The 15,394-nt window shown below is 51.4% G+C and overlaps 5 protein-coding genes and 1 pseudogene across 5 annotated transcripts; 5 read left to right on the plus strand and 1 right to left on the minus strand.

Annotated features, from left to right (window-relative positions):
• Window positions 1–230: 230 nt before the first annotated feature.
• Window positions 231–1,484, minus strand: LOC146761635 (uncharacterized; annotated as a pseudogene).
• Window positions 1,485–2,347: 863 nt separating this feature from the next.
• Window positions 2,348–2,697, plus strand: LOC146761636 (feather keratin 1-like). The gene has a single exon (XM_085536834.1). It carries the CDS (start codon window positions 2,401–2,403, stop codon window positions 2,695–2,697), a length of 297 nt encoding a protein of 98 aa, XP_085392960.1. The 5' UTR covers window positions 2,348–2,400.
• Window positions 2,698–5,371: 2,674 nt separating this feature from the next.
• On the plus strand, window positions 5,372–6,014 carry LOC146761637 (feather keratin 1-like). The gene has a single exon (XM_085536835.1). The coding sequence runs from the start codon at window positions 5,425–5,427 to the stop codon at window positions 5,719–5,721; it is 297 nt and encodes a 98-aa protein (XP_085392961.1). The 5' UTR covers window positions 5,372–5,424; the 3' UTR covers window positions 5,722–6,014.
• A 2,719-nt stretch (window positions 6,015–8,733) lies between these two features.
• LOC146761638 (feather keratin 1-like) lies at window positions 8,734–9,477 on the plus strand. Its single transcript, XM_085540854.1, has one exon. It carries the CDS (start codon window positions 8,734–8,736, stop codon window positions 9,028–9,030), a length of 297 nt encoding a protein of 98 aa, XP_085396980.1. The 3' UTR covers window positions 9,031–9,477.
• A 1,671-nt stretch (window positions 9,478–11,148) lies between these two features.
• On the plus strand, window positions 11,149–12,020 carry LOC107310605 (feather keratin 1-like). Its single transcript, XM_085540855.1, has one exon. It carries the CDS (start codon window positions 11,426–11,428, stop codon window positions 11,720–11,722), a length of 297 nt encoding a protein of 98 aa, XP_085396981.1. The 5' UTR covers window positions 11,149–11,425; the 3' UTR covers window positions 11,723–12,020.
• A 2,808-nt stretch (window positions 12,021–14,828) lies between these two features.
• LOC146761639 (feather keratin 2-like) lies at window positions 14,829–15,303 on the plus strand. Its single transcript, XM_085540856.1, has one exon. It carries the CDS (start codon window positions 14,882–14,884, stop codon window positions 15,176–15,178), a length of 297 nt encoding a protein of 98 aa, XP_085396982.1. The 5' UTR covers window positions 14,829–14,881; the 3' UTR covers window positions 15,179–15,303.
• Window positions 15,304–15,394: the final 91 nt, after the last annotated feature.

The raw sequence follows: 15,394 nt of genomic DNA on the forward strand, positions 1-15,394 counted from the left end.
CATGACATCAACAGGAGCACTGGTGTCCAGCATATAGCATTCATCTCAACACATATTATATACGCTTGAACAAATAAAGTCAAAGAATACAATTGCATTGCTGAAGTCCTGTCAGCAATAGCAGGCTATCAACAACCAGATCCATTAAGAGCATCATAGAATCATAGAATCACCAAGGTTGGAAAAGACCCACAGCATCATCCAGTCCAATCCATCACCTACAGTTCTCACTAAACCATGTCTCTCAACACAGTGACTAAACATTACTTGAACACCTCCAGGGTCAGTGTCACCACCCTCTGCCTGGGCAGCCCATTCCAATGCCTGACCAATCTTTCAGAGAAGTAGTATTTCATAGAATTATAGAATCACAAGGCTGGGAAGGACTTACAAGATCATCCAGTCCAACCATCCTAATGTCCAGCCTGAACCTCCCCTGGTGCAGCTTGGAACAATTCCCTCTAGTCCTATCACCAGCTACACCAGAGAAGATGCCGACCCCCATCTCACTACAACCTCCCTTCAGGTAGTTATAGAGAGCAATGAGGTCTCCCCTGAGCCTCCTCTTCTTCAGACTGAACCGTCTGACCTCCTTCAGCCTCTCCTCATAAGCCCTGTGATCCAGACCCCTCACCAGCTTTATTGCACTTCTCTGAACAAGCTCCAGGGACTCAATGTCTTTCTTGCTGTGATGGGCCCAAAACTGGAAACAGCAATCAAGGTGTGGCCTCCACAGGGTGGTGTACAGGCGGATGATCACTTCCCTGCCCCTGCTGACAACACTAGCTCTGATACAAACCCGGATGCCTTCTTAGATATACAGGCACGTTGCTGGCTCAAGTTCAGTCGAGCATCAACCAATAAACTAAGGTGCATTCCCTCCATGCAGTCCTCCATCCAATCTGCCCCAAGCCTGCAGCATTGCCTGGGGGTGCTGTGGCCAAAGCACAGAACAAGACACTTGGTCTTGTTGAACTTCATCCATTGGCCGCAGCCCCGCAATCCAGCCTGTGTAGATGCTATGTAGGGCCATCCGTCCCCTTGTCCTGTACCGCTGAAGCCAAAGCTGAGCACAGCACTTGGGGTGAGGCCGCACCAGCACAGAGCAGAGTGGGACAAACTGACTCTCTCCCACTGGAAGTTCTCATCTCAATGCATCCCAGGGTACAGTCAGTCATTTTGGCTGCCAGGGCACACTGCTGACTCAGAATCAACTTGATATCAACCAGAACTTCTCGATCTCCTTCTGTGGGGCTGCTCTTATGTCTCTCATCCCCAAATACCCATACATATACAGGGTGTTCCCAATCCTGGCACATAATCAAGGTCTTGCTCTTATTACACATCATGCCATTGGTGATGGTCCAGCCCACAGGTCTCTCAACAGATCTCTCCAAGGCCTCCATAATACTGAGAGTCAGCTGCTCATTTCTACTTACTGGCATCCACAATCTTCTTCTTTTGTATGCACCCAAGTACTGCATCCTGCATTTGAAAAAATCCTGCATTTTCTAAACCATGGAAGAGAACAGACCCAAAAAAGGAGCTCTGGAGAATCCCATACCTGACTGGCCTGACATAACCGCATCTAATAGAAGTCATTGAGCTGCTTTTCTGACACAAAGCTTTACCTAACATATTACGTATTTCTCAAGGTAAGTTCTTGACATTTTCTCCAGATGAATTTCATGAAATACAGTCTGAAGAACTTTGCTGAAGTTCATGGAAATGATGCACAAAAGGTCCTGTGGTGAACAACATGGGTAATCTCCTCATCAAATAAACTGCCATTGGGATCTGTGAACCACAATAATAAGAATGCCCAAATCAGGCTTCCAGAGATGCTTGGAACTGGATACATCTCTAACAACAAAGACACAAAGCACAAGTGTATGTGTGCCAAGCAATGACCTCATTGACAACACTGCTCCTTAACTGAGCGTTGGCCACTACTTCCGCGTGCCATGACATGAAGGTGCAACGTGGCACCTTTGGCCTCAAATATTCTCACTTGAAAGGTGCCGCTGCTGTCATCAGGACACGGCCTCAAGAGAAGGACGTGAAATGGCAGAGTTCCTGGAAGGAGAACACACAACCCATGAGTGGCAACACTACGTGATGCAAGAGCTGCACGCTGCACAATGCTGCCATGCGCAGAGGCTCTCTCCAAGCCCTCGGGCACTCACACAGCAGCATAAAAGCCGGCCCTGCACCTCGCTCCCTCACACCCTTCTCCTGACACCTTCTCCTCTCTGCTCCTACAGGTCAGCCTGCACCCTGCTTCCTTTCTTCCACTGCCCAATCCTACCCAGCTCTCCACCCCTCCTCAGCCCCCACACTCCCCCAACCCCCTCCGCTCACCCAACACCTTCTCTTCCAGGGACCCTCCACCCCACAGCCATGTCCTGCTACGACCTCTGCCGCCCCTGCGGACCCACCCCGCTGGCTAACAGCTGCAACGAGCCCTGTGTCAGGCAGTGCCAGGACTCCCAAGTCGTCATCCAGCCTTCCACCGTGGTGGTCACCCTGCCGGGACCCATCCTCAGCTCCTTCCCCCAGAACACCGCCGTCGGATCCTCCTCATCAGCTGCCGTGGGCAGCGCCCTCAGCGCCCAGGGAGTGTCCATCTCCTCCGGCGGCTTTGGCTTCGGAGGCCTGGGCTGCTTCAACGGCGGGAGAGCCCGCTACCCCTGCTAAGGGCCTGCACCCACACCTTGACAGCAACCACCTGCACCCTGCAAGGCAAAGCACGCACTCACCATGATCCTCTGTGCCATTGATGGCACATGACATCAGCAGCCATGGCTCCTCTGCTCATGGCACAAAACAAGCAAGCCTGGAACATCAGGCCATGCTGTCTGGGAACATGAGTGCATTACCTTTCCTCTATCTTTGCACTTGAAACTGTGCCCTTTCCACCTGGTGATCACCAAGTGGATCCTTCTTTTACATGTATTTTCTCAATAAAGATCTCATGCATGCCAGCCTCCGATTCCTCCGCTTGCTTTCTTCAACCTGTGTTATTTCCACTTCACCCACTACAGAGTCATGGCTCCAGAAATCTTTTTGCTGGGTACAATATGGCCCCAAGATCTCCTCTCACATTCATGTCACCAACAGGAGCACTGCTGGCCAGCAGATGGCCGTCATCTCATCAAGCTTTATCTACACTTGCCCAAAGAGAAGAATATAATCAATTGCCCTGCTCAAGCCCACTGCAGAATTGCAGGCTGTCCACAATCAGGTCCAGTCCCATCACACACAATTTTAATGAAGATACTGAACAGCACTGACCACGATTCCCAATCTTGTGCTATACAGCTGTGAACTCACCACAGCAGGACTCTGTGACACAGCTCACTCCACTGGATCCTTCCTTCAGCAACGTTTAAGGCCATCCCAGTGCCCACATAACTGAGTGGTTTGCTGTCAGTCTGTCTATGAGCATCTCATGGGAGGAAGCCTCAAAGCCTTTCCTAAAGGCAAACTCATCAAATTTAGTCACATCTCCTCAGGATCAAAGCTGGTCACTTCCATGCTGAAGAAACTGAGATGATGTTGTATATCCATTATTTCTATTTGCACCATTTATTTCCCATTCTGTACTGGACAAAGAACTCAAGGTACAGCCTCCCCAGGGTGGCGTACAGAGGAATGATGACTTCCCTGCACCTACTGACAACACTAGTTCTGATACAAGCCAGGATGCCTCCTTGGATATACAGGCATGTTGCTGGCTCAAGTTCAATCAAGCATGAAACAATACACCAAGGTGCATTCCCTCCATGCAGTATTCCATCCAGTCTCCCCAAGCCTGCAGCATTGCCTGGGGGTGCTGTGGACAAATTGCAGAACCACACACTTGGTCTTGTTGAACTTCATCCCATTGGCCTCAGTCCCGCAATCCAGCCTGTGTAGATGCTATGTAGGGCCATCCTTCCTCTTGTCCTGTACCACTGAAGCCAAAGCTGAGCACAGCACTTGGGGTGAGGCCGCACCAGCACAGAGCAGAGTGGGACAACCCGACTCTCTCCCACTGGCAGCTCTCATCTCAGTTTAACAGATATCTGTTTCTCCACTCTTCCACCTCCTTCAGGATAGCAGGGAATGAGCTCTGTCCCACACATCAGAAGCCCCTCCCAGGGACTGGGACTTTTCTAAGGCAAATGACATCACTCACACAAGGACACCCCTGGCTCCCTCAGCATTCATTGGTGGAACAGGCAGCCCTCACAGCCTATAGGCACAAACATTCTACTTCTCTTAATCTCCCTCAACAACAAGCACTGTTCACCTCAGCACCAAGACACAAAGCACTCACCTCAACTGAAAGGGGGCCTGCCCTGCACTCCTCAGCCATGTCCTTGACCACAAGGCCTGGAGAGGCTCATGATTCCATACCCATGCAACATGAATGCTTTTCATTTCCCCATAGAATATCCAAATCCAACTGGAAAAAATCAATGGCCATGCAGACAAATGGCCTCAGACACTGACAATGATCCCACCAGCTCTGCTTCAGCCTTCCAGACCAACACCCTCCCACTCAGCTCAAGGTTTGCTACCTCACAGCCAGGCCTGAGAGCATTGTGTCCTCCCATCACAAACAGCCCTCCCCTGCCTAAATAAGCTGTAATCCCTATAGAGATCACTAAGATGTAACTATACAAAACACGCAGAAATCCATTTCCCAAATAAAACATGGACAGTAAACCATGGTGTCAATGAAGGATACCCAATGGGAAAGAGAAGGTCAAAGCACATGGAAAGGGAAATAGGCCGAAAGCAAGCAGGAAGCAAATGTGACACAAGTAAACGGGTCTCCTGCCAGACACACTTGGGAAGCCCAGAGCAGCCTGACAAGGATGCCGGGAAATGGGGTCCAAACCTCACAATGCAGACAAACCACCCACCATCAATGCGACGCCGTGACCTCACTCCTGAGACCACATTGCTTCCATGCTTTAGATGTATCTTCCAAACACCATCATGCGACACACCTTGTATATAAATAATAGAAAATATTCATTTTCCCTTAAAAACTGCCGACAAGGTCAAAGGATCAAATCCACAACAAAAGGTAATGAAAAGGGAGAGCTGTGGACGGCAAACACACCCCACCTCATGACTGACCAGGCTCTGGCACGCAACAGCAGCTCTGCACAATGCTGCCATGCGCAGAGGCTCTCTCCAAGCCCTCGGGCACTCACACAGCAGCATAAAAGCCGGCCCTGCACCTCGCTCCCTCACACCCTTCTCCTGACACCTTCTCCTCTCTGCTCCTACAGGTCAGCCTGCACCCCGCTTCCTTTCTTCCACTGCCCAATCCTACCCAGCTCTCCACCTCTCCTCAGCCCCCACACTCCCCCAACCCCCTCCGCTCACCCAACACCTTCTCTTCCAGGGACCCTCCACCCCACAGCCATGTCCTGCTACGACCTCTGCCGCCCCTGCGGACCCACCCCGCTGGCTAACAGCTGCAACGAGCCCTGTGTCAGGCAGTGCCAGGACTCCCAAGTCGTCATCCAGCCTTCCACCGTGCTGGTCACCCTGCCGGGACCCATCCTCAGCTCCTTCCCCCAGAACACCGCCGTCGGATCCTCCTCATCAGCTGCCGTGGGCAGCGCCCTCAGCGCCCAGGGAGTGTCCATCTCCTCCGGCGGCTTCGGCTTCGGAGGCCTGGGCTGCTTCAACGGCGGGAGAGCCCGCTACCCCTGCTAAGGGCCTGCGCCCACACCCTGACAGCAACCACCTGCACCCTGCAAGGCAAACCACGCACTCACCACGCTCCTCTGTGTCACTGATGGCAGCACATGGCATCAGCAGCCATGGCTCCTCTTCTCATGGCAGAATGCAAGGAAGCAGGAACAGCATCGTACCATGCTGTCTGGGAACATGAGTGCAGTAACTTTCCTCTTTCTTTGCACTTGAAATTGTGCCCTTTCCACCTGGTGATCACCAAGTGGATCCTTCCTTTACATGTATTTCTCTCAATAAAGTTCTCACGCATGCCAGCCTCGGATTCATCCTCTTCATTCCTTTGCACAATGCACTTCACACTTCACCAACCACAAAGCCATGGGTCTACAAATGAATTTGATGGCTCCAAATCAGCCCCAGGACCTTCTCTTGCAATTACATCACCAACCAGTGCATTGGTGGCTAGCAGATGGCTTTCATCTCATCACGTTATCTATGCTCTTATAAAGAATGTCAAATAGTACAATTGCACAGCTGAAGTCCAGTCGGGAATTGGAGGCTGTTCACAATCACATACAGTCAGAATCACAGTATCACCTAGGTTGGAAATGGCCCACATCATAATCAAGTCCAATACATCACCAACAGATCTCACTATACCATGTCCCTCAATATAACGTCCAAACGTTCTTTGAACACTTCCAGTGTCAGTGACTCCCCCACTTCCCTGGGCAGCCCATTCCACTGCCTGACCACTCGTTCAGAGAAGTAGTATTTCCTAACATCCAGCCTGAACCTACCTTGGTGCTGCTTGAAGCCATTCCCTTTAGTCCTATCACCAATAGGGAAGAGACCAACTCCCAGCTCACTACAACTTCCCTCTGGGTAGTTATAGAGAGCAATGAGGTCTCCCCTGAGCCTCCTCTTCTGCAGACTGAACGGTCCCACCTCCTTCAGCCTCTCCTCATAAGGCCCGGGCTCCAGGCCCCTCAGCAGCTTTTTTGCCCTTCTCTGAACATGCTCCAGGGCCTCAATGGCTTTCTTGCAGTGAGGGGCCCAAAACTGGACACAGAACTCAAGGTGTGGCCTCTCCAGGGTGGAGTACAGAGATGATGACTTCCCTGCTCCGCTGACAACACTAGTTCTGATACAAGCCAATATGCCTTCTTGGTTATTTGGGCAAGCTGCTGCCTCAAGTTCTGTCAAGCATCAACCACTACACCAAGGTCCATTCCCTCCACATGCAGTTTTCCATCCATTCTGCCCCATGCCTGCAGCATTGCCTGGAGGTGCTGTGGCCAAAGCACAGAACAAGACACTTGGTCTTGTTGAACTTCATCCATTGGCCGCAGCTCCCCTATCCAGCCTGTGTAGATGCTTTTTAGGGCTATCCGTCCCCTTGTCTTGTACGGCTGAAGACAAAGCTGAGCACAGCACTTGGGGTGAGGCCGCACCAGCACAGAGCAGAGTGGGACAAACTGACTCTCTCCCACTGGAAGTTCTCATCTCAATGCATCCCAGGGTACAGTCAGTCATTTTGGCTGCCAGGGCACACTGCCGACTCAGAATCAACTTGATATCAAACAGAACCTCCCGATCTCCTTCTGTGGGGCTGCTCTTATGTCTCTCATCCCCAAATACCCATACATATACAGGGTGTTCCCAAGCCAGGCACATAATCAAGCTCTTGCTCTCGTTACACTTCATCTCATTGGTGATGGCCCAGCCCACAGGTCTCTCAAGAGATCTCTCCAAGGCCCCCCTAATACTGAGAGTCAGCTGCTCATCTCTACTTACTGTCATCCACAATCTTCTATTTTTGTATGCATCCAAGTACTGCATCCTGCATTTGAAAGAATCCTGCATTTTCTAAACCATGGAAGAGAACAGACCCAGTAGTGCGTGGGGATAGGACTAGGGGTAATGGGATGAAAGTACAGCATAGGAAGTTCCGCACAAATGTGCGGAAGAACTTCTTTACAGTGAGGGTGACGGGTGGAACAGGCTGCCCAGGGAGGTGGTGGAGTCTCCTTCTCTGGAGATATTTAAGACCCGCCTGGACGCCTACCTGTGTGACATGGTGTAGGGAGCCTGCTTTGGCAGGGGGGTTGGACTCCATGTTCTCTAGAGGTCCCTTCCAACCCCTACAATTCTGTGATTCTGTGATTCTGTGAAAAAAGGAGCTATGGAGAATCCCATACCTTACTGGCCTGACATAACCACATCTAATAGAAGTCATTGAACTGGATTTCTAACACAAAGCTTCACCCAACATATCACGTATTTCTCAAGGTAAGTTCTCAACATTTTCTCCAGAAGAATTTCATGAAATACAGCATGAAGAACTTGGATGAAGTTCATGGAAATGATGCACAAAAAGTTCCCGTGGTGAACAACATATCTCCGCATCAAAGGAACTGCCATTGAGATCTGAGAACCACAATAATAAGAATGCCCAAATCAGGCTTCCAGAGATGCTTGGAACTGGATACATCTCTAACAACAAAGACACAAAGCACAAGTGCATGTGTGCCAAGCAATGACCTCACTGACAACACTGCTCCTTTACTGAGCGTTGGCCACTACTTCCGCGTGCCATGACATGAAGGTGCAACGTGGCACCTTTAGCCTCCAATATTCTCACTTGAAAGGTGCCGCTGCTGTCAAAAGGGAATGTCCTAAAAAGAAAGATGAGAAAAGGCAGAGTTCCTGGAAGGAGAACACACAACCCATGAGTGGCAACACTACGTGATGCAAGAGCTGCACGCTGCACAATGCTGCCATGCGCAGAGGCTCTCTCCAAGCCCTCGGGCACTCACACAGCAGCATAAAAGCCGGCCCTGCACCTCGCTCCCTCACACCCTTCTCCTGACACCTTCTCCTCTCTGCTCCTACAGGTCAGCCTGCACCCTGCTTCCTTTCTTCCACTGCCCAATCCTACCCAGCTCTCCACCCCTCCTCAGCCCCCACACTCCCTCAACCCCCTCCGCTCACCCAACACCTTCTCTTCCAGGGACCCTCCACCCCACAGCCATGTCCTGCTACAACCTCTGCCGCCCCTGCGGACCCACCCCGCTGGCTAACAGCTGCAACGAGCCCTGTGTCAGGCAGTGCCAGGACTCCCAAGTCGTCATCCAGCCTTCCACCGTGGTGGTCACCCTGCCGGGACCCATCCTCAGCTCCTTCCCCCAGAACACCGCCGTCGGATCCTCCTCATCAGCTGCCGTGGGCAGCGCCCTCAGCGCCCAGGGAGTGTCCATATCCTCCGGCGGCTTCGGCTTCGGAGGCCTGGGCTGCTTCAACGGCGGGAGAGCCCGCTACCCCTGCTAAGGGCCTGCGCCCACACCCTGACAGCAACCACCTGCACCCTGCAAGGCAAACCACGCACTCACCACGCTCCTCTGTGTCAATGATGGCACATGGCATCAGAAGCCATGGCTCCTCTTCTCATGGCATGAAACATGGAAACATGGAACAACATCTGACCGTGTTGTCTGGGAACATGAGTGCAGTACCTTTCCTCTTTCTTTGCACTTGAAACTGTGCCTTTTCCACTGGTGGTCTCAAAGTGGATCCTTCCTTTCAGAGTGTTTCTCTCAATAAAGTTCTCTTGCATGCCAGCCTCAGATTCCTCCTCTTGATTCCTTTGCTTAATGCTCTTCCCATGTCAAACACTACAGAGACATGGCTCCAGAAGTGAACATGTTCAGTCCAAAAGGGCCCCAGGACCAACTCTCGGTACCGTGTCACCAACAAGAGCACTGGTGGCTAGCAGATTGCATTCATCTCATCACATATTATCTATATTTGCACAAAAAAGTCAAGTGGTACAATGGTACTATTCAAAACCAGTGAGGAATTGAAGGCTATCCACATCAGGTTCAGTCCCAACACTAAGGATTTTAAGAGAATGAATAGCATTGGCCTCACTTCCCAATCTTGGTCTGTACAAGTATGAACTCACAACATCAGGACTCTCTGTCACTCAACTCAGAGCACCAGACCCCTGCAATCAGATGCTTTTTACATCATATCAGCACACAATTACCTGAGCAGTTTACAGTTACTTTGCCTATGAATTCATGCTGGTAGGAAGCCTCAAAGCAATTTGTAAAGGGAAAGTCATCAAATGCCAGTGCACACCCTGATACGCACAGATTATAACTTCAGTGTAGATAAACTGAGGTAGGTTTGACCTTTGGTGCTCTCTGCTCCCACTGCTATTCAGTCATTCTGGGCTCTCCCCATGACAGTTATACACACTGAGCACTCCCCATCCCATTCTTCTCTGACTTGCCAATGGCAACACATTCTGGGATTTCCTCTTCACTTCCTCAACAGCCGAGGCCAGATTAGCAGATATCAGTTTCTCCACTTTTCCACCACCGTCAAGAAGGAAGAGAATGAGCTCTGTCCTGCACATCAGAAGCCCATTCCAGGCACTGGGACCTTTCTAAGGCAAATGACATCACACACACAAGGACAACAAGTGGCTCCCTCAGCATTCATTGGTGAAACAGGCAGCCCTCACAGCCTATAGGCACAAACATTCTACTTCTCTTAATCTCCCTCAACAACAAGCACTGTTCACCTCAGCACCAAGATGCAAAGCACTCACCCCAGCTGAATAGGGTCGTGCCCTGCACTCCTCAGTATGTCCTTGACCACATGACCTGGAGACGCTCATGATTCCATACCCATGCAACGTGTATGCTTTTCATTTCCCCATGGAATATCCACATCCTCGTGGAAAAAATCAAAGCCATCCAGACAAATGGCCTCAGCCACTGACACTCAACAATGATCCCATCAGCTCTGCTTCAGCCTTCCAGAACAACACCCCCCTGTTCTGCTCAAGGCTTGCTACCTCCCAGCCAGGTCTGAGAGAACTGCGTCCTCCCATCACAAACAGCCCTCCTCTGCCTAAATAAGATACAATCCCCATAGAGAGCACTAAGATGAAACTACGCAATACACGCAGAAATCCAGTTCCCAAATAAAACACTGACAGCAAATCAAGATGTAAACGAAGAACACCAAAGGGGAAAGAGAAGGGCAAAGCACATGGAAGGGAAATTGGACAAAAAAAAGCAGGGAGGAAACGCAACACAAGTAAACGGGTCTCCTGCCAGACACACTTGGGAAGGCCAGAGCAGCCTGACATGGATGCCGGGAAATGGGGTCCAACCCTCACAATGCAGACAAACCACCCACCATCAATGCGACGCCGTGACCTCAATCCTGAGACCACATCGCTTCCATGCTTTAGATGCATCTTCCAACCACCATCTTGCGACACACCTTGTGTATAAATCCAACACAATATTCATTTTCCCTTAAAAACTGCCGACAAGGTCAAAGGATCAAATCCACAACAAAAGGTAATGAAAAGGGAGAGCTGTGGACAGCAAACACACCCCACCTCATGACTGACCAGGCTCTGGCACGCAACAGCAGCTCTGCACAATGCTGCCATGCGCAGAGGCTCTCTCCAAGCCCTCGGGCACTCACACAGCAGCATAAAAGCCGGCCCTGCACCTCGCTCCCTCACACCCTTCTCCTGACACCTTCTCCTCTCTGCTCCTACAGGTCAGCCTGCACCCCGCTTCCTTTCTTCCACTGCCCAATCCTACCCAGCTCTCCACCCCTCCTCAGCCCCCACACTCCCCCAACCCCCTCCGCTCACCCAACACCTTCTCTTCCAGGGACCCTCCACCCCACAGCCATGTCCTGCTACGACCTCTGCCGCCCCTGCGGACCCACCCCGCTGGCTAACAGCTGCAACGAGCCCTGTGTCAGGCAGTGCCAGGACTCCCAAGTCATCATCCAGCCTTCCACCGTGGTGGTCACCCTGCCGGGACCCATCCTCAGCTCCTTCCCCCAGAACACCGCCGTCGGATCCTCCTCATCAGCTGCCGTGGGCAGCGCCCTCAGCGCCCAGGGAGTGTCCATCTCCTCCGGCGGCTTCGGCTTCGGAGGCCTGGGCTGCTTCAACGGCGGGAGAGCCCGCTACCCCTGCTAAGGGCCTGCGCCCACACCCTGACAGCAACCACCTGCACCCTGCAAGGCAAACCACGCACTCACCACGCTCCTCTGTGCCACTGGCAACACATGGCATCAGCAGCCATGGCTCCTCATTTCATTAGGGGATACAACCAAGCCTGGAGCAACATCAGACAATGCTGCCTGGGAACGGGAGCACTTTGACTTTCTTCTTTCTTTGTGCAATGAACTGTACTCATGTGGAAGCAGTGCTGATCACCAAGTGTATTCGTCCTTTTTCTTTTTTTTTTTTCTCAATAAAGTTCTCATGCATGCCAGCCTCAGATTCCTCCTCTTCATTCCTTCATACAATGCAATTCCCACTTAACCCACTACAGAGACATGGCTCTAGAAATCATCATGTGTGCCACAAAAGGGCCCCATGACCTCCTCTTGCAACCGTGTCAGCAACAAGAGCTTTTGATGGCCAACAGATTCCTTTTCTTCACAGCCAAGTTTCTGTCATCTTTACAACAGGCATGGTCACAGAATTATTTTTCTTATCAGTTTTGTCTTCATGTCTGCAGAACCTTTCCCTAACTTCCCACCTGACCTCCCCTGATGCAGCTCCATGCTATTCCCACAGGTCCTGTTCCAGTCCCCAGACAGCAGAGCTTCTCTTCCTCTCCCCTGTGACGAGCTGCAGGCCGATACAAGGGATGATGCCCTCAGCCTCCTCTTTGCTGAACAAACCAAGGAACTTTGTTTCCTTCAAGCCTTATATCCTCTTTGTATCCATCCTTAGGACCCTAGACAAGAGTTTCATGTCCTTGCATGGTTGAAGTGAAATGTAAAAACAAGACTTGAGATGAAGCTGGAGCAGCACAGAGTAGAGTGGGACAATCCCTTCCCTCTTCTGCTAGCAGTGCTGGGCCCGATATACAACAGGGAATGGTCAGCACTTCTGGGGGCCAGCACAAACTGCTGACTCATATCCAACCTGACATCAACCAGAATCTCCAGATCTCTTTTGGAGGAGCTGCTCTGAAGTCTCTTCTCTCCAGATCCTCAAATATTCAGGGCATTCTGCAATCAGGTGCAGAATCCACATCCTCTTGTTCAACTTCATGCTGTTGGCGATGGCCCAGCCCTCTGGTCTCTCAAGAGCTCTCTCCAAAGCCTCCCTAATCCTGAGAGAGTCAGCTGCTTCTCCGTAGTTACTGTCATCTACAAACTCATTAATCTGTAGGCATTCGAGTCCTGCATTCAGATCATTCAGCAAAACATAGAAGAGAACAGCCCAAAAATCCTGCTCAGAGCAATCCAACACCTGACTGGACAACAGCCTCACATAACCACTTCTATTGAAAGCTGTTGATACAGACTTCCAAGGAACCCTTTCAACCAACATATTATGTCTTTGCCTACATACTTGCTCGACAATTTCTCTAGAAGGATATGGTGAAAAACACGATGAATAACATTGTGAAGATCATAGAGATTACGCCTGTTCAGTTCCCTTAATGAAAAACATGGGTAATTGCCTCAAAAAAGGAAGAGCCATCATTTCAAAACCAGAATACCTACAATGCCCACACCAGGCTTCCTCTAACAACAAAGAAACAATGCATATTGCACAAGTGCCAAGACACAACCTCACTGTCAGCACTGCTCCTTTGGGAGTGTTTGGCCATTCCTTGCGCGTGTCCTGACACGAACGCTCACATTGGCTCCTTTTGCATCCAGGACTTAGAACGTGCCACCAGTGCCAAATGGACACGTCATCAAGAATAGGATGCAAAACGGCAGAGCTGCTGGAAGAACAACAAACGCCACATGACGTGTAACATTACATCATACAAGAGTAGCTCACAGCACTGAGACGGGATCCATAAAAGTCCACCATGGGGTAAGCGTGAGGAACTTACCTCCTAGAACACCTGGTGACCCCATCACAAGGCTCTGGGCCTGAGTCTTTCATCCAACTTCTTTCAGCTCACCATGATCTCCCCTTGTCTACCACATACTGGCTCAGCTTCTGGCTGAGTATGGCATGTCAAATGATACAATTAGATTAGCATGGAGCTGTGAAGGTTGGAAGAACTCTGAACCATTATCCTTTCACTGGGCTGATGACCCACCACTGAGTCATGCTGACCAGGGCCTATCCTTGAACACCACCAAGGATGCATACTTTTCCTTTCTCTATGGAATCTCCAGTTCCTTCTTGTAACTATCATAGCCTATACAGAGAAATAATAGCTTCTTCCATTGACACTCAACTCAACACAGGTCTGCAGTGAAGCCCTGCTTCAGCCTTCCAGACCAACACACTCCCCTCCAGCTCAGGGCTTGCTGCCTCTCACCCAGGCTGGAGAGGACTGCGGCCTGCTCACACAGACAGCGCTCCTCAGCCTCCATCAGCTACAATCCCCATGGATGGGATGAAACTCATCCATTTCTTAGACCACATTCCCATCCATCATGACATTACAGGATAAACTGACAGGGCCTTACAAAGTCATGAGAAAAATGTGTAGCATGTACAGCATATCCAGGGATAGGGAGTAAGGCTGAAGTCCGCCTGCTGAGGTGGGATGACAGCAGGGAAGGAGGGAATGGGATTCGAGAGGATCAAGCATAACAGGCAGAGCTGGGAAGCCTGGAGCAGCTTACTAAGGACACCAGGAGATGCGGTACCCACCTGACAGAGCCACAAACCACCACGCACAAAAGCCACGCGGTGACCTCAGTCCTGATAAACACCACTCACACTTTCAGCATGCACTGACTGAAATACCATTCCCACTTGAACAGCGCCGACAGGGTCAAAGGAAAACAACCACAAGAGAAGGAAAGAACAAGGAAGCGTTGCGGGAAGACACAAACACATCACCTCATGACTGGTCAACTTTTGGCACGCAGCAGCAGCTCTGCACAATGCTGCCATGCGCAGAGGCTCTCTCCAAGCCCTCGGGCACTCACACAGCAGCATAAAAGCCGGCCCTGCACGTTGCTCCCTCACACCCTTCTCCTGACACCTTCTCCTCTCTGCTCCTACAGGTCAGCCTGCACCCCGCTTCCTTTCTGCCACTGCCCAATCCTACCCAGCTCTCCACCCCTCCTCAGCCCCCACACTCCCCCAACCCCCTCCGCTCACCCAACACCTTCTCTTCCAGGGACCCTCCACCCCACAGCCATGTCCTGCTACGACCTCTGCCGCCCCTGCGGACCCACCCCGCTGGCTAACAGCTGCAACGAGCCCTGTGTCAGGCAGTGCCAGGACTCCCAAGTCGTCATCCAGCCTTCCACCGTGCTGGTCACCCTGCCGGGACCCATCCTCAGCTCCTTCCCCCAGAACACCGCCGTCGGATCCTCCTCATCAGCTGCCGTGGGCAGCACCCTCAGCGCCCAGGGAGTGTCCATCTCCTCCGGCAGCTTCGGCTTCGGAGGCCTGGGCTGCTTCAACGGCGGGAGAGCCCGCTACCCCTGCTAAGGGCCTGCGCCCACACCCTGACAGCAACCACCTGCACCCTGCAAGGCAAACCACGCACTCACCACGCTCCTCTGTGTCACTGATGGCACATGGCATCAGCAGCCATGGCTCCTCTTCTCATGGCACGAAACAAAGAACCGTGGAACAACATCAGACCATGCTGTCTGGGAACAGGACCTCTTTGACTTTCTTCTTTCTTTCCACTTGAAACTGTGC

Source organism: Coturnix japonica, chromosome 2 (genome assembly GCF_054131305.1).
Source record: "Coturnix japonica strain WE chromosome 2, WE-NBRP24, whole genome shotgun sequence".
In the NCBI taxonomy this organism is placed as follows: domain Eukaryota; kingdom Metazoa; phylum Chordata; class Aves; order Galliformes; family Phasianidae; genus Coturnix; species Coturnix japonica.

Bases quoted from the DNA above. Each gene is read 5' to 3' on its own strand.
- LOC146761636 (XM_085536834.1), top strand. From the start codon at position 2,401: ATGTCCTGCTACGACCTCTGCCGCCCCTGCGGACCCACCCCGCTGGCT.
- LOC146761637 (XM_085536835.1), top strand. From the start codon at position 5,425: ATGTCCTGCTACGACCTCTGCCGCCCCTGCGGACCCACCCCGCTGGCT.
- LOC146761638 (XM_085540854.1), top strand. From the start codon at position 8,734: ATGTCCTGCTACAACCTCTGCCGCCCCTGCGGACCCACCCCGCTGGCT.
- LOC107310605 (XM_085540855.1), top strand. From the start codon at position 11,426: ATGTCCTGCTACGACCTCTGCCGCCCCTGCGGACCCACCCCGCTGGCT.
- LOC146761639 (XM_085540856.1), top strand. From the start codon at position 14,882: ATGTCCTGCTACGACCTCTGCCGCCCCTGCGGACCCACCCCGCTGGCT.